Source organism: Mesitornis unicolor, unplaced genomic scaffold, assembly GCF_000695765.1.
Source record: "Mesitornis unicolor isolate BGI_N332 unplaced genomic scaffold, ASM69576v1 scaffold36706, whole genome shotgun sequence".
NCBI lineage: Eukaryota > Metazoa > Chordata > Aves > Mesitornithiformes > Mesitornithidae > Mesitornis > Mesitornis unicolor.
In genome coordinates, this window is record NW_010192325.1 from 18,392 (window position 1) to 42,565 (window position 24,174).

A 24,174-nucleotide genomic window follows, 5' to 3' on the forward strand; every position below is an offset into this window, starting at 1 on the left:
ACATTTCTTTATAGAGTCAAGTCAGCCTTTGACAGCTCATGGAAAGGCATTCCTTGTGTCTTCCATTTACAAATTACACCACCCACTAATGCGGACATCTTGCATCCCCCACACGTAATAATTAAGTCTTAAGACATCTTCGTACATTGGGGAAATAACTTACATGGGAGAGAAGAGAGTGAAAGATTGGACATTCAACCAAGATCACTGAGGGAAGAGGGAAATATGTTCTTATCAGTAACACGGAGAGAGATTGAAAATCTTGATGTTCTCCACTGCGGATACAACTCTGCTCTTTAAAAACTGCCACACGAGGAGCTAAATAAGGAATCTGTACAGTGACAAGTGCGAGCCTACCCTGACTCAAACAGCCATCAAATCCAGGACTTGGCCTGGAAGATGGAGTTTATCCAGGTGAGGCAGCCTGCCTGGCTGCGCAACAAACGCAACTCAGCCCCAAGGACAACACAGGGCTGCAAAACCGGAGCATCGATAGCCCAGGTCATTCCCTATTCCCTGCTCTCCTGATCATCATCCAGCAAAGCACTGCCTGGTTTCTGTAGGCAGCAGAAATGAAGGAGGAAAATGAGAGGAACAAGGGAAAAACTGTGCAAAAAAGCAGTGGTGTGGTCTGACAGAGAAATGCTTCTACAACGGGAAGGGGTTGTTTTTCACCAACTCACACCCTTAAGTTTTCAGAAAACCTCTTAGAGATGTCACAAATACTACACAAAGGTTGAGTTCTGCTGGATGCGTCACAAAGAGCTGGGAGGGCAACATTTTAAAAAGATAATTTCATTTTACTCAATGCCATAGTGAAATTGGTTCTTCCCCCAAAAAAGATCCGTGGTCAATTTGCAAATTGAGTTCTGTCACTGACCTGTAAGAGATATTTTAATCCATTTGAAGTTAAATGCTTGACAAAACCACAGCTATGAAATTGTTAGCAGTACCTCCACAATAACTGGGCAGTTGGATGGATATTTAAATTTAAATCCTGGCTTACAGACAGAATTCCCGTCAATTGCAGATGGATTAGGATTCAATCCCTCTTGCTAATTTTGAAGGTTGGTAAAGTTTAAAACACTGGAAAAAAACCCCATCTCAATTATAATTTCTAGCTGTCAGGAAGGAATTATATCAGTTCCATCTTACAGAAGGAAATCTGTGCTGTCTAGCAGTAATCAGTTCCATATTTGTGAAGCCTTCCAACAAAACACTTTTTGTCTCTGATTTGTATTCATCTTAGGACACACTGATTTCAGACCCTCTGTGGATTGTAATGTATAAACAGCCCTTGTATTTTAAAATGCAACTAAGAAACTCTTTGGCAGGGTCACCGCATTTCTGAATCTCGAGCAAAATATACCAACTGCAACTGGCGTCTAGGCTGCAAAGCAAGCAAGGCAGGACACTCAAAGACAATTGTGTTCGTTCAGTTTAGCTAAGAATAGGACATTAGTAAGAAACATTTTAATCTAACAAGCATCATGTTTTAAAGGGAACTTTAAGCTTTTTTTGGTCAATTTGACAGGCATGTGATGATCTCATGGCATGGAAGTTGGAGACCAAAGCAGAGAGGTTCCGAGATTCCAGTAAAATCTCCCAGCCATCTCAGCAAACCACACGCTTTTTCCCACTGTACGCCTCTCAAACTGTATTCCCATTAGAGAGGAGAGTTCTACGATTACTTCTAAAAAAACAAGTTGAGGGTAATCAAATTTAAAATACCCTTGCAGAATGAACTCTGTCCCTGGAAGCTTACCATTCACTAGCCACAGTTTTATCAGCAAGATGTCACTTAATTCCAGTCTTTTCAGAACAGATACGAACCGTTCCTGTGGTTCAACTCTGCCTTCCTGATCGCTGTCAGCGGTATTGCTTTGTGCCTGAAGGATTTTAATCTAATTTTCTAGAGATTTAGAGCTGCTACACCCTCACTTGTACCAGCAACATCATAAAACATTGTTTAGTTTCAACTAAAATTCAGAGAGAGATAAAACCCTTGAAGACAGACTGCTTTTAGAAGTCTTGTGGAAAAAAAAAATGGCTGGACACTTCCAACAGCGATGCCCTTAGAGACAGACAGGCTGCAGAGCTCAGCCTCTGCCCGCCAGCAGGCTGATCAGCGCGTACCTCCAGCCTAACTGCTCGTAAAAACACAGCAACACAGTGAGGTCAGGAGATGCACAAAGAATGGAGGCACCAGAGGTCAGGGAGTAAAGGAGCGGAGTCGCCTTTTACTGCGGTGTGCAGGAGCCAGGAAAGAGCAATCCACCCCAAACCCACCTTTGTCAGCTCCAGGACGTTCGGCGTGCAAGGTTCAAGGTATGCGAGGCTCACCATCCGCCACAAAGCCACAGCATCAGCACCTTCAGTCCTCTTCACAGAGCAACATGTGGCACAGGCGGGCACAAGTCAGTTTGTCAGCTGCAGTCCAACATCACAGCTGCTCCAGAGTGTCCGAGACTACGGATGCCGTTATGGATCATGGGGGACAAGGGGAAATGGTAGTTTTCAGATATCCCATGAAACATCACAAAATATCCCATCCAATTTGGTGGGACAAGGGAATAAAGCTGCAATATAGAACACTGAGACCAAGCTGATCTCTGTGGTGTCTGAGTGAGTCAGGTTTCCAGTTTTAGAGGTACCAATACGGAAAAGACCGAATGCTCTGCAAGTGTGCAGAAAGACAGACAGTCACAGGACTGTAAATCAGGATAGAGAGCTTTACAGTTCCTTTTCACCAGGGTATCTCTGGGCCAGGTTTCACAACCAGCATTTGATCACTGGGCTGTGTGAAGGAAGCTGTTGAGTTTCAGTCCAGTTCCCAGTGGGCAGGTTCCACATCACAAAAAAAATAAAAATCCCCCTATTATACAACTGACACTAATTGGATCCTTTTTAAGCTCTTCAGAAGAGAGGCCAAGGCTTGAACATCATGGAGACAGAACTAACTGTTCTGTGAACTGCCCAGAACAGAGACACATGGAGGCAATGCTGGGGGACTTATGTGGCATCTCAAAAAACATAGGTTTCAGATTCTAAGCCTTCTGCAGTCTGCAACTTTCACCAACATTCAAATTCACCTACATTAAAAGAAAATTAAATTGTCCTCCCCTGCAAAAAGTGAACCACAACAAAGCAAACATCCTCCAGCGAACTATTCGCTTGAATCTATTAAAACTTGCCAAGTCAACGTTCCAGTCTCAACTGCCTAACCCAGCCTGCCAAGAGAAGTGTCAGTTTTTTGCTCCTCTATTTTACATTAACAAAAGTCAATTGTGGCGATGAATTACATCACATGCCAACAATATATCACATTCCTTCACAGCTGGTTTTTTGTAAAGGGAAGGAACAGATCTCATCAGTCACTGACACCACTTCTATAAACCGTAAGTGTTGGAAGAACTCCATCCACAAAGCCAGGATGGTAAACTACCAAACAAAATCCTAACAAAGTGGCATAGCACGAACTATCAACTCCAGATAACAAACCCAAGTTTATATGAAGAATCTGTGCATTAACCAAATTGTGGTGATCATGAACTTACTGTAAGAGATGAGCAGGTCAGACTGAAAAAAAGAAGCCACTATTACACTGCATGAGCAGGAAAGCCTGCTGCCAAGTCAAAAGGCTGGACTTTGCCTAGCATACTATCAAGAAAAAAGCAAAACTGTGTATTATTTTTTCACAGATTCTTTAGCAAAGTACTAGCTAAATCAAAAGGATTAAGATAATTCCCCCTAGGATATGTAACTGATTTAAATAGAGGAAAAATGCACTCCTATTAAATGCTAATAGGACTTCAACATGTATTGTCAAAACAGAATTAGACTGCAAATAAAGGGCCTACTGTAGTATATATTTTAGTGCAGTAATTTCATTATCTGTAACTATCAAATAATAAAGGATAATAATGAAAAGAACACAGAACAGGGAGAAGAAAGCTGATTACTAGACATGCATACAAAATGTGGCTGAGTGATTCTGGGAAGCTCAAGTAAACCTCCAACTGTTTGATGTGCTGTATATACACACTTACATATCTGAAAAACAAAAATGCTTACCACCATATCAATTCTACAGCAAGCCAATTTTTAATTATTCCTATCAAAATAATAATAAAATCCTAGCAGTTTCATTCAACGTGCTTGGAGCATAGAGATCACCTATGCAAATACAAACATAGTATTTGAATCTACAATTAACTATTGCCAGTTATAAATGGGGACACTTTAAAAAACAAATTATGAAGGTAATTAATACTTTTCACACACAAAGCTAACAATAACATCATGCAATGGTTTTAAAAGCCTCCTACCTTCTGCATTTCTATTCTGGTTAGTTTGTGCCAAGATTATAAAAGCATATTTTAATTGTAAAAGAGGAAGAGAGGAAGCTGAAAAGCTCCTGTCCCTTCCTTTGGTCATTTCATGTAGATATTACTGGACTCAAATATTCAGCCACTAAACCATTGCTATGGAACATTAACATTTTAAAAGGATTCCTGTGTTTGGAAAAAAGCTAAGAATAAAGAGGCCAAAGGAAAGCCCATAAAAAGTTATTCTGTTCTAACCCTGACAAAATAAGCACTTGTACATCTGTTCAACTAAACATGAAGTGTTATGGTCATATGACAAGAGCAGGTTTTATTTAAATCAATGTCACAGGGATGAAAAGCATAAATATAAAAGCAAAACTGAGTGACACTATGCTTAGCATCTTTCTGTAACAAGCAATTAACAGTCAAATAGTTGTTTGCTGTTAAGAATTTTATGTCAGGAAATAAACCAACATGTACTACAGCTGGTGTGACACAGCCACCAAGGGGTTTGACTCCATGATACTCGTGCCCAGTCATTTCTCCCTGAGAAGCCAGTTAAGATGTGCCCGGCTCCTATTCTATCAGCACACGTTTTTCTCTAACGCTGTGCAAACACTCGTATTCTCATGTAAGCTGCTGAATTCAGAGAGGCAAATTGCTCCTCAGAGGTGTAGGCAGAACTTCAGTGCTTCAGCAGAAAAGGAAACTCATACTTTTGTTCCACTGTATTCTGATCCGCTAACAAAGACTGCAAGCTCAGACCTGATACTTCAAACTTTAAAAATATACCCCACCAAAGAAAACTCCCAAACAGTTTTGGGGAAAAAAATACTCTTACTATTACAGGCTCATCTTTATAGATAATGATACCCTGCTATTAGAAACAGGCTGCAACAATATGTACAGTAAGAACATCATACAAACATTTTCATGAATATGCTTTAATATATTTAATCAAAAGGTAAATTATTTGAAAATACCCATGGAACCTTTAAGAAATAAAAAGTAGTTCTACTGAGGGTGCAGTTAGCTGGCACAAAAGAAAATCATTATTGCTTTTTTTACTGTTGGAACGTTTCAAAAAGTTTGAATTTCTGTACTAATACATTGCAAACTATAATTACAGTTGTAGCAGACATCAGTAGAAGAGGACAGCAGGCAGATCCTTCTGCCTTCACCCCTACTACTGAGACCATCAGCCTGGGTGACCAAGAATGACAGCAGTCAACTGGGAGAAGAAAAATTTTTGTGCAAATACCCAATCATTTTAGAATGAGGTCTGCTGACACAACATGGATTTTGGTGAAACGTTTCTTACTTAGGGGAAGTGGCTTCTAACACAAGTCCATTAGCTATTCACAAGCTTATAAACAACTTACAAATGTAACAAATCCAGATAACATCAGATTACAACAAAAGTTCTGGATCAGAGTTGTACAGAGAAAGCCTTAGGGAACGAAAACAGTAATGAATGTTGCGATCAGGCCCATCATTGTTTCAGAAGTAGTACGCTGTGTGAGTAACCCAATTGGAACACTCCTCCTTTGAACGTTTTGCTGAGCTGTGTGATGTAAAAATAGATTTGTACGCCTCGGATTTCTCCTCGCTGTCTGCAATGGATCTCTTCGTGGTAGTAGAAGCAGCCTTACTGACTTTTCCTGGTACAGATGGATTTCCATTATCTGCTAGAAAAAAAGGAATAGAATGAAGCATGCATTAACAACTTAGAGTTGAGAAAACTATTTAAATAAAGATGGATAAAGTTATTTCAAAAATAATGTGTACAGAGATGAAGCACACACATTTTTTCAGGGCTATCACAAATACATCCCATAATTGTACTCAATAGCAAACATGTTGCTAGTTTCTGAATTTGTGCTCAAGATGCATTTAGAAATCTTGGATTTCTAAATTTTCTTGTGTAAACCCTTGCACTGTAATTCAGTACTGACAACATTTACCCTTGCAAGTGAAGAATGGCTCTGAACTCCAGTCTTGAGAAAGAAACATGAAAGTATTCCCCCACCCTGAAGTACTGTTTGGAAATTAGCTATCAAATGACAAAAGCTGAGCTTGTGACATTCCGTCCCTGGGGAATCCATCTCCTCCCTTTATTCTTTGCAAAGTCATTTATGACCAATAACAATGGTCTGCATCATTTTATATTTGGGATAGAAAAATGCTCATCCCTCTCTTTCTGACACCATCTCTCACAGTGTATTTTATGTACTGCTACAGCCTGCCCCTCCTTCTCCTTCTTAACAACAACTTAATCTTCTCCAAAGTTGAAGTGTGTGCCAAGTTTCTTGTGTGAAGAAATGAATACACAGAAGTCTGCAAAAACTACATACTCAGTTTAACTTGGACACAATGGCATGTAAATAGCTACTAGGGAGCCTGTCCGAAAATGCACGTAACTGATTTCTGCATGGAGTCACAGGAGTTACACGTGTAATTCTACATCATCATAGATCAGATCGTTTTTATATTTGGAGAATGCTGCTTTTAATGCCACTAATAGTTGTCTGGAAAGAATTACCAAACACTCAGTTTGACAGAATGAACTCATGTGCTGCAAGTCCAGAAACCTTAGGGTGCCATGTTCACAAATTAATTCCTATGCTACTGCCATTCCTCAGTTCATGGATTTTTTTTCTTCATTTTTCCCTTTCTCCTCTTTTTCTCTTGCTAGTCAATATAACTGCTGCCTGAAACATAAACCAATGACCTGACATTTCAAAAGGTATATTTTTTTCTTCACACTCTTGGAAAACAAAAACACATCAAACTTCCTGAGAATTACCAGGTTCCTAAACATCCAAAAGCAATCATCAATATTTTTAGTCTATCCTTTATAAAAACAGACAGTAGGGGGCAGGTAAGGTATTTCTGATGGAAATACTCTCAGCTTCTCACATAGTTTATCTACAGTTCATTATTTAACTATTCTCGGATTCTTCAAACAAATTATATTGACTTTTTCTGTGGCTGTAATGCACATGATTGAATACTTCACCTCAAAACCTCAGACTGACTTTAAAAATGTGCCAATTCTTAATAGTTCTGATGAAAACACCAGTATGAATTGGAGACATCAACTAAGATACTATATATTACCTAAAGAGAGGGCACCATCATTCAGATTAAAGGACTGCCAAGCTTACTCATAGCTGCCTGACTATGAGGTACTGTAGGTACATCAGTAGATCCTGAAGTCACATTCCACTGCTCCCAGTGACACACAGCAACCTAGCTGCTAAAATGAAGGATTAAAAGTCATCACCCTGGGACATTTTAATACAATTCACTGAAATAAACTGCTATAATGGATTTTTTTGACCACTTCTACTTCAGGAAGACGACTACTGATTCTCCTCACACTACCAATAAAACAGATACCTCAAACCGTCGACTACCTCACTCTGTGAATAAGAATCTCTGTTCTCGTTATTCAAGTTGACTCCCACCAACTTAAAGTAATCTTGGAATAACGTGAACAAGCAAATCTGGCTTACTTCACAGTGAAAAAAATGCAATGTCGTGAAAAGTATTTATTATTTTTATTAGTTATCTGCATCACTACAGCAGTTGCCAGTCACACGCATGAGTAGAGACCTTGTTTTAGGTATTTTGTGAAAGTATAACAAAAAGTCAGTCCCTACTCTATGGACTATCTGCTCCAAGTACAGGACGAGTGCTAGCAGGATGGGACAAAAGCAAACTGAGCAGAATAAGGAAAACCAGACAAATAGAAGCCCTTGCACACTTTCTGCAGAGTCAGTTTTAGACTTTGCAGATTGTAAAGCAAAGCTCTGTTTTAAGAAAAAGTTAAACTGACTACAGTTTCTACTGAACAAGGAGCTTTGTGCATGTTCATGAGGCAGCTTCCTACTCCAGCCTGGAAAGGCAGCCTTTTAGGACAAAGAGGGTGTTCTTTGAAGAAGTGAGCCATGACATTACGGCTCCCTTAAAGACAGAAGTTGACCTTTTATTACTGAGAAAGATAATAAATTAAGATATACTGTGAGGAAGTTTGAAAGAGAAAACAGGCGGAACTAAGAATACAGAGAAGCATAGAGCAGGAAAAGAATACTTTTGGGGTGGGTGATACAGTTGAAGCAACAGACAGATTTAAACTTTTCTTAAATGGGCGAGAGTAAAAGCAAGTAATTTTTAAAATTCAGTGTTAATCTCTAGTTTTTAACTGATACTGCTTAACCCCTGTGCTCATATGTACAAGAGATCACATTTGAAACACAAGTTCAAAAGTTCTAGCTAAAGAAGTTCTTCGGGCAAACTGGGTGCAATAACACATTGGAAGTGAGAGGGTAGTTTCCAAAAAGCTCTGGTATAAAAGAGCCAAAGAAGGATCCCTTCTACAATATTGTTCAAAGCAGAACTATTTGTTCACTTTTTTCATGTTTATAAAAAAACCACCAACCTGAACTTTTGGTGAAGATAATCTGCCTCTTTTTCCCAGAACTGGAATTGATACAATCCTTTCCATTCTTAGCCTTTGATGGACCTGGAGCATCTATGAAAGAAAAAAAAATAAAAAAATCACGAATCTGCTTCATGACTCAGAAGGTTACAGACATTTTGTAGCTGTGGCATTACCTGCAGCGGGATCTTGCCGAGAAGCCGATTCTGCTGGCTTGCATTTCTTTGATTTCTGAAACAACACAAGCAGAAATCTGGTAACGTGCTGAAAGGATGTACAATTCCCACCTGGTATTTGATAGGCACACGATTCCATTCAGTACACTCTTATGTCCTGCACAGTGGAACTCTTCCTTTCCCAGCACTGCTCCACACTTTTGGTATTATTGCTATGTGGAAAAATAATAACTTTGGGAACCTTGAAGACAGCTTAAAGGAAATTGTGCAGGTCAGAACTAAACTGTCTGGATGTGGTATTCTGGACTGTTTACTTTTCAGGGGATGCGAGTGTTATCATCATTAAGACAATCTGATACTCTGAACCCACATGGCAGGACACTATGCTGGATGGTATTAAACATGACACAGTTAACTGGTATGAATAAAGACATTTCCAATAAAAATTTCAGAATAATCCTGCACCTCATATCCACTTAATTTTATTTAGTTAACAGAAAATTCCTTGTGGGTTAACTTCCAGTAACTGGGCCCTTTCTTGAAGGACTACTTAGGAAGAAGAGACACAAATAGTTAATCTAAATTTTTTTAAAGCATCTGTGGCCCAGATTTTCCAAGTTAACTTATGTTTGTCCAGATTAAAAACAAAACAAAACAAAGCAAAAAAACCCCCTAGACAACAGCAACAAGAATTGCATTATTGGCTTTGATTATATAAATGCCAAGCTGAAAAAGAAAGATGTATTAGAACAATCATTGGCGTTATTATCACAAAAGATGACTCTGTATACATTCAGAATGTGTATGTATTTCAAGAAAGCTACAGAAACTACAAGAAAATAAACATATGTAAATGTGTTATAAATATTAGGAGAACTCATGCTGTCAAGCACATGATTAATGCTTGAGGAGAAAAATGCCACGCCACATGTTGCTGCAAAGCTTAGCCAGGAGGTGGTGGCAGAGGGTTACTACACTACAAGCAACTGGGCTCTCCTGGCACCCTTCAGTGTACACCTCTTCTCAGGGTGCTTTCACCTTTATTATAGAAGGGATTACAAAGAAGAGTTTCCTCCCAATATCTGGCTTCTGAATGATGAGATGTTGGTAAATATACATCTGCATAGATATTTTACATAATGAATATATCTCTATTTCATCATGGGCACATACGACATAGATGAGCTTGAGCAATTTTTCACACCAGTGCTATCTTCCTTATGTTTTGTCTAATGGGTATAAAGAAAAGGAGTTTGTGCTTACTGCTCCAAATACAGTAGGTCCACTTAGTTAGCCGAGCTGAAAGAAAGAACTGAGGAAGAGCTTTGAACAGCAGCGCCAACAGAAGCCAAACTAGAAACTGTCTTCTGATACTGGGACTGGAGCTCATAGACCTCAGGTGCACAGTGCCAGTGACAGCAGAGAAGACCAGTTCTGGCTGCAAAAAGATCAGCTGGTGCAGCAAGGCACGGGAGAACTGCAAAAAACCCATCAGAACTACAGGATGAAATGCAAGAGGCCTGCTGAGAGATTTGCAAATACTGTACCTACCTGTAATGTAAGTCTCAACTAAACAAATAAAAAATATTTGCATATTCACCCAAGGCACATAGAGCTCAAAGACCAAGGCATGATTTCCTTTTGTCTGCCACCATGAGCGACTGTACTGACACCGTGAGAGACACAAGTGCTCAGCACACTTCAGTACCTCTCCTCTGTTGTGCAGAAACTGGGGACAGCACCAACTTTCAGACTATTCCAGATTATCTGGACCAAAGAAGCTTTATAGAAGCTTTGTTAGGGTAAACTTCCTAATGAAAATTGAGTGCAATATCCTATAATCAAATTATTTTTAAAAGGATTTCAAACATTTAATTACAAAGTACTGAAAAAAAAAAAAAAAGAAAAAAAAAATCCAACCATCTGACAAGGCAGCGTAAGATTTCCGGTAGTGCTCTCATGCCAGAAGCTATAGGACACTGAGTGCAGAGGTTACGAACAGAAGGAAACAGAACAGTAGGATTTCTGTGGGTAACCACCCTTTTCTTTTATTGCCCAGGCCCAGTGATGCTGTATTGGTGCAGGTGAATAAAGACGCTATGATGAGAAGGAGTCATATGCTTGCTGGTAAGTAAACAAGTATTTGTTCAGAAAGAATCTAGGAAAAGATTTATATGCCATCTAAATGTAGAGGCAAACAAAAATCAAGTGCAGTAATAGGGGTGAGATGATCAACCTCCATCTAAAGTCTCAGATGCTGCAAGCGTCAGACGATGATTCATACTTGATATTCTACTAAATCTGTCTGCACTCTGGACCCAGTCAACACTAAAATTTTTGCTTGCTTTGTCATCCTCCAGACTAGCAATGCCAGTTGAGAAAAAATAGCAATGCTGAAAAAAGTCCCATGTGCAGAACTGTCATTTGACAGCACACTACCACAGAACAGCTACTGCTTCAGAGCAGTAGTCTACACTAGAGTATGTAGTAGAGCTGCAGTGACTTCATTTCCATGGCAATCTGCCTGGTCAGATTGAAAAAAAAACCCAAAAACCAAAATCAAAATGCAAGACCTCAGCAGTACGGTGGGAATTTGCATCGCCAGTAATCACTCAGGACTGTAAGAACCACAAAACATGACAACATTTCCAAACAACAGTCTCACAAAATCAGACCCGGAACCTACACGCTTCAGTGTTGTGTTCCTGACAGTGACTAGTAGAGGATACTTGGAGATCAAAAACTTAATAACCTGCCATCAGGAACTACAGTATGAAATACAGGGAAGATTTTGCTCATTGCTAGAATTAACTAATACAAGCTCTCTGTTCCAAGAAAAACCTGAAGCATAGCTGGCACCCTGTTCATTTTACCCATAGCAATGAATTCTGTGACTTTCAGAGCACTATGCCTGCAAGTGAAAAGAAAGTTTCAGTACATACAACTTCAATATGCTGTTAGCAAAATAGGCATACAATCTCATTACTTTGAAAAGTAGCACTGAAGTACAACACAGCTTACTGTGGAAATCCTCCCATCTGCATAAAGATTGGCAGACAAAACTACGCAAGCTAAGAGCAGATTGCATTACAGACAAGAATTCTTTCAATTTTGTTTTAAACACTGTGAAAAAATATTACCTTTTCCAATTTGCTTTTAAGTCTCCTCTCCTCCATCCTTTTCTTCAATACTTCCACATCTTCCTTATTGCCATTAAGGATAATCACGTCTTCCTCTTGAAAGGGAACACCGCACTTCAAGAAAAGAAAAGGAAAAAAAAAAAGGAAGACAAAATCGGTATTTTTTCCCCAGGTCTTTATGCAGGTGAACCTTTGTTAGAACCAATACTGTGTTTAAGCTCTCCAAGGAACTCTCCAATCCTTCCCCTTGCCACTGCATCTTTTCCAATCATTCTCTTTTAAGACAGTGTAATACATCTTCTCACTTAAAATGTCAAAGGAAAAATCTGAATTGATTTTACCACAGAGCAAAATAATCCTGATTGACAGCATCCCCCTTCGCAAAAAGGGGGAATAAAAAATTGTCTTGCTAGTGAATCGTAAACTTTTGATAACCACATTTAAAAGCAGCTCACATATCAATCTGCACAGCAAACTCTAAAAGATTTTCAGAAATATGAAAATATTTGGTTCTTCTTCAAAGCACTATTCCAAGCAATAAGGCTATGGAAATTGAGTATTTATTTCACTATCAGTCCATTGGAAACACCATTCAACTAGTTTTTTTCCTTTAAAAAAAAAGATCCCATTGTGTATTTTCTATTCATGGGTTCCTTGTTTGATAATCATAAATTGTACAGCGACTGGATTAAAGAGAGTCTTAACTAGAATCTCCTCAATTTTCTGAACCTCACAGTTAAAACTCAAAACACTGAAGTACTTTCTGATTTTTTTTTGTTATGAATACATTTGATTAAGATTCAGGCATTATGCCATTTCCCTCTAGAATTTGTCTTTCAACTTAGTAAAACATTAAACAACAACTGATAGGAGCAGTTCCTCTACAGTGATAAGGGCCAACACCAAAGGTGTTATTCATCTACGTGTAGATCAGACAGCATCAGGGACTTTTTCTTCCCAACAGCTAGACAGGAAATCCCGTTCTGTTTGTTTGGTTTTTATTTGTTTTATTTTTTTTTAAGTATTATTAACAATTTTTTAATTACTATGGGGGAAAAAAGGGATCATTCGTTAACACAGCCTTGCCATCTCATTATCCTTCATCTGATTTATTAAACACCACCAAGTTTCAAAGTACATTTATAAATTAATCTGGATAATGCATGTAAAGTGCATCATGTAATTCCACATGCTTCAATCATTTGGTGAAGCCAGCACACTGACTGTGATGTTTTCTTGTTCTAAGATCTCAATTTCTTTTCTTTTTCCTGTTATTTTGTTAAATCCAGAAGCTTTCTGTTAATCTGCAAGATTTGTTTATAATCCTGCCTCTCTCATTACTCTTCTGTTTTCTAAACAAAGGTTTAGAAAGGTTACTCATGCATTTGCAGTAGGAATTAACCAAATGAAAGGACATATGGACAGGACTTTGACTACAGTCTGCTCAAGTGATGAACAGTTTAAAAACTGAATCTGAACACAAGTGGTCAGAGAAATTATGAAGCAGCAGCAGGGGTTATAGAGGCACATGGTAATAAGTCAGGCAGAATAAGTCACACATAAGAAATGGGTGAGTAGCCTGACTTTTCCATTGCTACTCAATGAGCTAGTGTTAGAAACAGCAGCTTGGTATGATCTCAAACACTTGCAAGCGAGCAGTCTAGAAAACCAAGCCAGGCAATCCGTCTCCATGAGGCAGGAGCAAGTGGCAGCTGTCAGGATTCTGGGGAAGCACTACACAGTCATTTCTAGTGGGGTGTTTTCCAAATACAGTACAGAAGACTGGCACTCTCTAATGGCTTGTGGTTTAAAAAGTAATTTCTGCAATAATTTTAAAAAATATTCTATAAAGCATACAAAAAAGCGCAGACATTTCCTACAAGTAAAAGTTCACGTCAAAGGACTCTAATTTCAATAAATGTTGCATTTTGAAAAAGTAAGCAAATCCAGGTTTCCATCTGGAAAACACAGGTGGAACTGTTCTAAAATGAAAAGTATTTACAAGAAATGGGGAAATGACTGTGGTCCCTTCACTGAAACAGATATTACAATAGCTGGATTACATTAGAGACCATGCTCTTCCAAACATACTTTAAGTACAGCAAGTCATAGGCACCAAACCAACTCCACCTTTCCAGGTTTCACTGACTCCAGTAAGTACGATTTGTCGTTGCACCATACACGTGAATCAAACTTTTTAAATTGCCACTACTACTGGATGCAAAGCTTTAGTTCTGATTTTTTAACTTTTTTTAAAAAGCTCACTGCACCTTCATGTAAAAAAGGAAATATTGTTATTTCAACATTCTGAAATGCTGACATGAATTTCAGTTTTGCAAATTCAGAAAGATTGTTCCCTCTGATGAAGGTCTTCTGGGGCAGATGTTTGCTTTACGATATCCCAGGGTCTCCCTGGCTGTACCTTGTTTATATTGGGACTTCAAATACATACGAAGGTACTTGCTGTAGTTCCTTGATGTTTTTGCAGGACCTTTCTAAATGAGACTGAACTTGAAAACTACTCTGCAGCAGACAAAAACCTTAGAACAGCAGCTTGCAGATCTGGCTGCAAGATGCAGTCTGTAATTGAAGAATGGGATCCGAACTGAAGGATGCTGGACAAGCAGCAAGACTTTTGTCTAAAAGCCCTTTCAGGGTCCAATAAAAGCATATTCAAAACTTTTTATCTAAATGGCTTAACATGCTTGCATCAATGAATTATTTAAAGGGTGTACAGGTATGATCAAAAAGTCTTCAAAGTCTGATACTCATCAATTTATGTATCCTACATATCCCTTGTGTATATACATACATACACAGACAAAAAATCAACTTTACAAGAAACTAAATCTAAAAACAACCAGAAGACTTAAATTGATAAGAACAATAAAGGTATTATGAGCTGTAAATGACATTTTAGCTTAGGCATAAATATAATCTTTTAAATCTAAACCAGTAAAAGAAATAGCAAAATTACTTCTTCAAATAATTAAGACCTTCTAAATCTCATGTCATTCTAATATGGTAGAATAATTTCTTATCTTTTTCAGAAAATAAAATACAAGGGTGTTTTATCAGTAGTAATGAAATCTTAGTTTAAGATGATTTCCTGAATTCTTAAGTTTACAGTTTCTTCTTAAGTTTCAGGTACATAAGAGCATGGTTGTAGCTCATTTCTTGCTGTAAATTACTTTTGCTAGAGTGATGATTATTATCTTGTACAACCTCTAAGATGTAGTTCCATCCATGACTACTCCAGTCTTAATATAACACAAATAAACTGAAGGCAAATACATTTCCGTATCTAAATGTTTACATCAATGTTATGGTTTAATGTCTTGCAAGACACTAAATGCCTCTGAAACCTCTTTCCCAAATTATAAACAGTAAGAGTTAACTCCTGCAGCCCTCCTAAAGATGACCGTTACTAGGAAATGCATAAAGACATGAATACTTCTCCAAAACAATTCCCACCAGACTATGGAACAGGTATGGCCACAACTCGCCTGTCCCTCTTTAAACAGGGCAGTATTTACAAAGAGGATTGACCAGGCATCCTGTTCTACCAAGGACCATATCACCACTCATTTACCAGCCACGCACGCTCATGTAGTAAAGATTATTGTCCTGTAACAGCTGACTAAGAATATGTTTTAAGAGATACTCTTCCAAAGGTTTATTAATTAGAAGTTCAGTAGTGTAAGATTTGATGAACACAGATTTTGACATTGCCACCCTACTCAGATAAAAAACGAGGCAAAGAGGAGATGACAACCTGGGAAGAGTGGAAAGTCCCCAGTATCGTAATTCCCAGAACGTGAACTTTCACTCTGAAGTTGTAGCACCTACTACAGAAACGCAGTTCAAGCAGAAGCCTCTACTTACAGAGCTTCCCTTAAAGTCAATGATAATTTTGTATCTGCCATACCTGCAGCTGTGCCTTAATTTACTTTGAGGTTTTCTCTCTATTTATTTCTACCCAACATGCTATTTTTATCTGAACGTGTCCAAAATACATCAGCTTTCTTACTCCCTAGGCTTCCTAATTCCAGTAAATTGAAGCTGTTAATTTTTCAGTTATTGAAAACTCCCAATAACCTTTATAAGAGTAGTAAGACAGTAAACACTCAGTTTCAGAAGGAGATATTTATTAAATTTAAAGCTTCCAGCTACTAGAAGTGACCAGAGGCAATTCTTTGCTATACTTACTTGCTGCAAATTGGAAAGTTTCAGCAAGCAAACAGTTAAGAACCGGGGGAGGAGGAGGAGGAGAAGGTTCGTTTCCTTTCCAGTTCTCATCATCCAGCATGCTCTGTTAGCAGTGCAGAGGTTAAAGCCTCTGAGGTAAAGCAACTCTATTTATAATAATCAGAAACGTACTCTACATATTTAAAAGTCTGATTTCAGCCCTTTAAAGGCTGTCTCAGAGGAGTGGCAACAGAAATGTGGAGCAGCTCAAGTTTTCTCTCATTATTGTGAGGCAGAGGACATTCTGAAGCTAAACAGCATTACTGCAGAATAAATATGCTAAGCATTGCGGGAAGCCAGATGAAGTCTTAAATGAAAACATTCATGTTAATGTTTAACCCCTTTTACTTATGCCAGATTTCCACACAAGCGACAGGATGAAGAACGCTGCCTGAATTTTGCTGAAGGACAATGGGATAATATTTATTTTTATTATGCTGCCGTCTCCCGGCTAATTTTGCACAAGGTAAGACTGAATAAATTACATTGTAGGACTTCAGGTTTTTACTTTTCTTTTATTAAAACACAACACGTTTTATTTTTTGTAAAGTGACAAGTACTTTCACTTCAAAAAGAGCATTTCAATTTAAAAAATACTCAAATCTGAAATAAGGGTAATTTTTTTTTTTAACTTTGTAACAGATGCACCATAGGGTGGAGGTCACTACTGCCAGTGTTGTTTGTATCATAAAAATCACAGTATTTATTAATACTTGTTATGCTCTGTTGCAAGTAACTTAATTTTTGTACAGCCCTATAACTTAATAGTTTAAATAGCTTGCATACTATCTGTCTTAAATTGTTATGAGGTCAAACACACTACGCAAGAAAAAAACACCGAACCGGCAAACCAGAAAAAATTACAAACAGGTAAACCTCCTTAAATCTCTTTAATATGTGTTAGTAAATACCAGTGCAATATGCTTAAGTCAGAATTATTTGAATTTTCTACAGCAGTATTAATTGGGTTTGATGAAGAAATTTTTTCTTTTACTTGATGTGTGTCACAACACAGAAGCAGACTCTGCATACTTACCCAGGCTGAAGGAAAAAGCAAATTAAAGCAAAGTAAAAAGCTGTTAAAAGCGCCAATTTTAACATTCAGTTTTTAGGGCACCGAGTATTGACTCGCTTATAAAATGTCTCCAGTAATGCCTGCAAAACACCTTTCAGATAAAAACAGACATAAGATTTGATAACAAGGAGTTAACACTTTCTAACAATTTTATTAGAAGATGAAGTATTCCTAAGTCATTTGCTTCACTGAATTATGAAGTCATACAAACTAAATTTTATCTAAACATTCATATTAAACAAATACAAAGAGGACAGACAGAATATTTAGAGGTGCAATGTTGCAGTTCAAAATCCTATGGTAGGAAGAAACAGTGGCTAGTAAAATGATTTGTTACTATGAAATGCACAGCAAAGTATCTAGCTAGTGGGGTCTTGATGAACTGAGATAGTATTTCTCTTGCATAAACATAATTCCACTTTTCTTTAGAGTTTACCTTTTTAATTGAGATGGAGTAGCTTTGGCTTGCAACAACAATCTCCTGTTAAGTAATACCCATAAAAACAGCCCCAAAGGTGCTTGAAACTCTCTACAAGCAGGGGTTTTTTTGGTGGTTTTTTTTTTTGTGTTTTTAAGAATGTCAAACACTGCTGTTGGCACTTTTAAAAATTAAAACAACTCCATCCTCCAGATTTAGACAACCTATCCATAACATCAAAAAAGCTGAGTTTCAGAGAGAGATTCTGATAACAATAAAAACCTATAATGATACTCTTGCATAATCAAACTAAAGGGCAAATTCAGCACTGACTGGGTTATGCCTGGACAGTGGATCTTCAACAGTACGATATCTTGCTCTTCAAGGACAGGAGAAAATACGGTAGCATAGTCCTTGGCAGCAGACAGTAACACAGGGGCTTGATTGCTTGATTGCTAAGTGGCAGATTTCATATACAATGGGACCAACACCTGCAATTTTAGCTCCAAATCTGGTAAAACACTAACAGAAAACCAATGTTTTCATTCTGTAACATACCCTGGTGCTCAAAGATGTCAAATTCTGTTCTCGTAGGCAAGGCTTCATCATTTAGTCACTCTCCAGAATCATGTTAACACTGGAGAAGGAATTGTTTCTTCTTACCTGGTAATGGGGTGTTTGTGCACTTTTATGCTGCCATATAAAATACAGCTTCTAGGTGCCAAGCAGTTCAAGAGGAGAAATTAATAGTAAATCCATTTAACAACCTGAAACATCCCTGGAAGCTACTATTTGAAGAGTCATAAAAAAATGTAAGTGTATGAAACAGGTTATAGCTTGGTTCCCTAAGGAACTCTCCTTTGCAACCTGTCCACAAAGACTTATTTAATGAAAAAAAACCTGACAAGCATGCTCATTCTGTACAGATGTTCTATATTCTAAGCACGCATAAAGCCCCAAGTATTTATGTAACTGCCCGGTATCTTCAATGTAACTCTTGTGTCCAAAATGAACCTTCCTGTGATGTACCACATCACCCTCACTAATTCAGAGCAACCTCAATGCTCCTCCTGCAATTATTCACTCAGAATAAGACAGATTTTCTGACTCTAGGTCCACAAAAATCAGTGCTTCCCTATCAGACCCTCCCTGTCCCCAACTTCTGCTATTGGGTACATCATGGCCCTTATGCAAATCTATTCTCGGCCCTGGGAGCCAGCTGGTGCAGGCTACAGCACTGGGGTATTTCATTTTCCTGGCTCCCACCTTTCAGTGGCTTTCCTTTTCTCCTCCTTTCTGCACAATATTGAAAGGCTGACATGGATTTGATATCCAGTGTTTTGTTCAAATGGATGAAAGACTTGCTTCAAGCTTGTTTACCCAGTAAATGCATCCCTTGGGAGCTGTGAAGAAAAAAATACTCTTCTGGGACCTGATTTCCTGATGTTTTTCTTTGGCCTATGCGTTCAAGACAGACTGAAGAGCACTGCTGATAGAACACAAGCAAAATGGATGAACCGTCCACCTAATGTGCAACTCCACTTCCTGGAATGCTAAGTGGAAAAGAGCCGCTCTTCCAGCATGAAATCCAGTACATACCAGTAAGGACAGTAAGATAAACACATTATTTCCCAACAGCCTAATAAGATTTTAAAATTGTGGTATTATAGAGTACCCATTCCCTTCGTTCAAATTCTGTATTTTTAATGCTTATTAAATTCTATGCTTCATTTCTACTTTAACTACAATGCCCTCTTTATTTTCAGGCTTCTAAGACAGATGTGTACTGAGTTTTCATTTTCAAAGTATTTTCCACTTCTTTCTAGTGAAAATGTAGAGCCTTCTAACCAGAACAGCATTCCTATAAAGAAACTACCTTTATAAAAATATGCATCTTCTCTGTTCCTATACAAGAATAAATATGTTCGTGATGTTGACAACTGCAAAGCATGAAATATTTTCAGGTGAAATACAAATATTGTTAAAAACAAGTTAATTGAATAAAATAAGAGAAAACTAATTCTCTTTAAATCAGGACTGGTGCACTCATTCCTCTGACTTTTCAACAAGGTATACACAAGGGAAAAAAATCACAATGGAAAAACTCCTATGCCAAGGCTGATGTAAAGTACAGAGTTATCTCTGAATGTTAATACTGGCAGTGCACTTATCTCAGGATACGCACAGATGCTAAAAATAAGAAGTGAGTGTTGTCTGCACGTTCTGTTTTCCAGAGCACTAATACAAAGATGTCAGAGAGGAAAAAAAATAAATCTCTCAGAGTCAGAAACATTTGCTGACTTTATAAGGATAAAAATCAGTGTATTTTGCGGATTACAATTTTGTCTCTTCCTTTTGTTTATTTAATACATTTTCTGCTGATTTAATTTACTGAGTTCTGGTCCTCCAGCAGAACTCAAGGTTTCCCAGGCCTTCGGGAAATCTCAGCAGCAGCTCTCCCTTAGCACACAGTGCTCACGCATCCTCCCTGCTCAGACCTAGGCCTTGAGCAGCCTACGGCATTGGACTCGCCTACTGGCACACACATTGCCTCCAAGTAGAAGAAACTCCTATTTGATGGTCTAGGCCCCTTCTTGCTCAAGGAATAAAGTGTAAAAAGCCATTTTGGGTTCTTTGGATAATTTTGTTTGTCCTAGAAAGACAGTTTCATAGGTCTGCAAGTAGCATCTCCAGTGGCTGAGTACCCCAAGGCATGAGTACGCACATGGGCACACACACAGCCCCTCCCAATAACTGGAAAGGGAGTAATTTCAACATTTATAAAAGCATCACTAACCTAACTTTTTTTACTTTAATAGATGACATCTCCTTCTCTTTATCTCACTTTTCCTTTCAGATAATCTGAATGCTTAATTAAACTACAATGAGAAGACAGTACCTGCAAAATAAAAGATGAGCCCGCTTGATGCAACAAAATCAGGATTTTTAGTGTGCATTGCTGTCTGTATGTTCATCTACACTTTCATCTACCTGAAGAATACACTTTCTGAAGAGCCAAATGAACAAAAATTTAATGCAAATATAGAAGAGTGTGGATTTTACCCAGATGAACTTTGTTCAGCTCTTTTTCTGGGGAAAACTGCTGCCTTTAAGATTGGAAACCTTTGTCAGACTACCTACCAACCTAAAACACTCAGCTGCCTTCAGACTTCATGCAACTGCTCCACGGTTTTGAAGACACTGCATTTTATCACAAGGCCACTGTCAGATGAAGAAGGAAATTTCTCATTGGCATACATTATCACAATTCACAAGGAGCTGGAAATGTTTGTAAAGCTGCTAAGAGCTATTTATATGCCTCAGAATATTTACTGTATACATGTTGATGAAAAGTCACCAAAAGATTATAAAGCTGCTGTACAAAACATCGTTAATTGCTTTGAAAATATTTTTATTTCCTCAAAGAGAGAAAATGTTGTTTATGCAGGATTTTCAAGATTACAAGCTGATATTAATTGCATGAGAGATCTAGTTCATTCCAAAATTCAGTGGAATTATGTTATTAATCTATGTGGTCAAGATTATCCCATTAAAACAAACAGAGACATTATACAATACATCAAAAGTAAATGGAATGGTAAAAATATGACTCCTGGGGTAGTCCAACCTCTTCATATGAAACACAGGACACAAGTTAGTTACAGAGAGTATGTACACTCTGGAATGTCATACGTGTATCCAACAAAGAATATAAAAGCTAAACCTCCGTATAATTTGACAATATATTTTGGTAGTGCCTATTACATACTCACTAAAGAATTTGTTGAGTTTACACTGACTGATGCACGTGCAAAAGACTTGCTTGAATGGTCGAGAGACACGTACAGTCCAGATGAACACTACTGGGTCACACTGAATCGTTTAAAGGGTAAGATGTCTGTTATTTCTACTATGAATAACCTCTAGACCAACAGCATTGTAAGATCTATGTCATGGAGAGCTACTGAGTTCCAATTCAGAGCTTAACACCACCACTTAATCAAGTTACATTGTGTAAATATGATTGTTTCACCAGCCTTGATGCTGCCCTTTCAAACAGTCACATCACCTGACAGCTGACAAATTAAGCTTGATTTCAGAAAAGTACTATTTATGGTGCAGATCGTTAGCTACGAGGCTACAGAAATGTTGATTAAAAGAGTAGGGTGTTTTTTTTTCCTACATAAAAGCTCATGCTCAAGGAGTAATAAAAAAAAAGTAATAAAACTAAGAACAACGCCTGTTGTTATGAGGTAAGTATCTGTAAATAAATACTTAAGGTGGCTACATTTAAAAAGCCTCCAGCAATGAAAATTTTCCCTGTCATAAGTAGAAAGCAATCTTATCAGGACTTTATGTTTTTAAAGATGCTCCAGGGGCTACACCAAATGCAGACTGGGAAGGAAACATACGAGCCATTAAATGGAAAGATCAAGAAGGAACCATACACAAAGGCTGCAAAGGTAGCGTGAATTCTGATCGTGAACTCCAGCTTGATTCACTGACTAGCATTCATTGCAAATTACGTACCGTGCTTTAAGCTAGCTATTGAATGTGCCACAGTGGTCATATATATTTTATTTTGGAAGTATCAAATAAAACAGCAAGCCATCCTACTAAATTACTCCACTGTATCCAATCTAAATAGCTTTTTATATATTCTTGCAAAGATTGTCACAGTATCCATATACTGACAGCCGTTCTTTCAACCTCCAATTACCAGCGCATTAACTTGACTGATCAGTTTTCAGTGAAGAGTAGGGGCTTGACTGGACAAGCATGTTTGTCAGATACTTTCGTCAACATTGGGTTAAATGTTTTCAATTTGAACAATAATAAAAAGGAGAATAGTGCTGACCACATAGAAAGAATGCAAAAAAACCCAAACAAACTGCATAAACTGAGCACAGTAAAGTACTGCATGATCAAACAGGTATCCACATAGAAGTAAGAGATCAGAACTACAGGGTGCCAAACCACAGGACACAATATTAAACAGAGCAACTTGTTAATGAAACAACTGGAGGTAACATGTATCCATTTGTGTTAAATACAAAACCAAACCCTCGACTTCATGTTTAAAATCCAGCATTATCTTCCAGATACACTTCAATGATGCTTTATGTGAAATCAAAATCTAATTTTTGTTAGTAACACTATAGACTGAAACTACTTCTTAAAAATTGTTCTGTTCAGCTTTCTGCTGCTTTCAGATACCTTCACTTTGTCTTTGCAGGTCATTACGTCAGAGACATTTGTGTCTACGGACTAGGGGATTTGCAGTGGATTATTGAGTCGCCCCATTTGTTTGCCAACAAGTTTGAGCCTGCAACATATCCACTTGTTACGGACTGCCTAGAGAGACGCTACAGGCTTAAAGTACTGCACCAAGCAGAAGTTCCCATTGAAGATCACTGGCGTTTTCAGGAAGAGAACTATTTCAACATGAAGCTCAATGTTTGAGCTTAACTAACATGTAAACAAGTGTTCAAAATACTGACAGAAACCATCAATGTTTTTAATCACAGACTTCACTCTGCTTTACAGCATAAGGGTAAGCACAATACTGTACTACCGGTCTGCCAGTGAATAAAGTTAGTTTTTATTTATTACAGAAAGATAAAGAGCATCAACTGCTAATGGTTAATTCTCAAAGAAAATGACATGTCTCAATCTGTAACTTACTGAAAACATGGGGGAAGTTCATGATCCTTTAAGTGATTTATTTAACTGGAATAACAGATACTCGTCATGTTTGCAGCTAAAAAAAAAAGGACTAACTGGTATGAAAATAATAAAATGGAAGCAATGACTGAACAAAGATAAAATATGAAGAGCACAAGTTAAAGTCATGTCTACTGTATGTCTTATGAAATAGATTATTTTGAATAATGAGGTTCATGCTAAAATTTCAGAGCTTGTAGTTAAGCAAGTGCCAGCCAGTTTCAGACACAGTCCATTTCACTGTTGTTTGTTTTTTCCATGGCCAGCTGCATCTCTAATTTCATTGTGTAGCATGGCAACATCACTCTCACACTACCCAAGCTTTGCTCCTAATGAAAAGGAGAGGTGTGCCAGTAACAGTAGTAGGGATCCTGCAGTGCATGTTCACCTTTAAGTCCCTGTTTCTGAGTCTCTGCAGGAGATTAGGGCAAGGAGACAGGAAATTTGAGGCCAGGAAGCAAAGGAAAACAGTGAAAAGCCATCTTTCAATCCCAGTGTACCTGAGTGAGGGAAACAAAACTTCCCTGAAGCTTGCAACAGTCTGCAGCAATAGGAGATAACACCTAGCAGCAACCAGGACAAGCATTTCATTTTACGAGGCTATAACGAGGTGGATGGATG

General features: G+C 38.0%; 2 protein-coding genes across 2 annotated transcripts; one reads left to right on the forward strand and one right to left on the reverse strand.

Moving 5' to 3' along the window:
* Window positions 1–5,828: 5,828 nt before the first annotated feature.
* Window positions 5,829–20,377, reverse strand: LOC104542671 (protein RTF2 homolog). The gene is made up of 5 exons (XM_010187053.1): window positions 20,348–20,377; window positions 12,089–12,202; window positions 8,949–9,003; window positions 8,773–8,865; window positions 5,829–6,013 (listed from the first exon to the last, which is right to left on the reverse strand). Exons 1-5 carry the CDS (start codon window positions 20,375–20,377, stop codon window positions 5,829–5,831), a joined length of 477 nt encoding a protein of 158 aa, XP_010185355.1.
* Window positions 19,177–23,292, forward strand: GCNT7 (glucosaminyl (N-acetyl) transferase family member 7). The gene is made up of 4 exons (XM_010187052.1): window positions 19,177–19,430; window positions 20,687–21,718; window positions 22,197–22,292; window positions 23,066–23,292. The coding sequence occupies exons 2-4, from the start codon at window positions 20,743–20,745 to the stop codon at window positions 23,290–23,292; spliced, it is 1,299 nt and encodes a 432-aa protein (XP_010185354.1). The 5' UTR covers window positions 19,177–19,430; window positions 20,687–20,742.
* The last annotated feature ends 882 nt before the right edge of the window (window positions 23,293–24,174 follow it).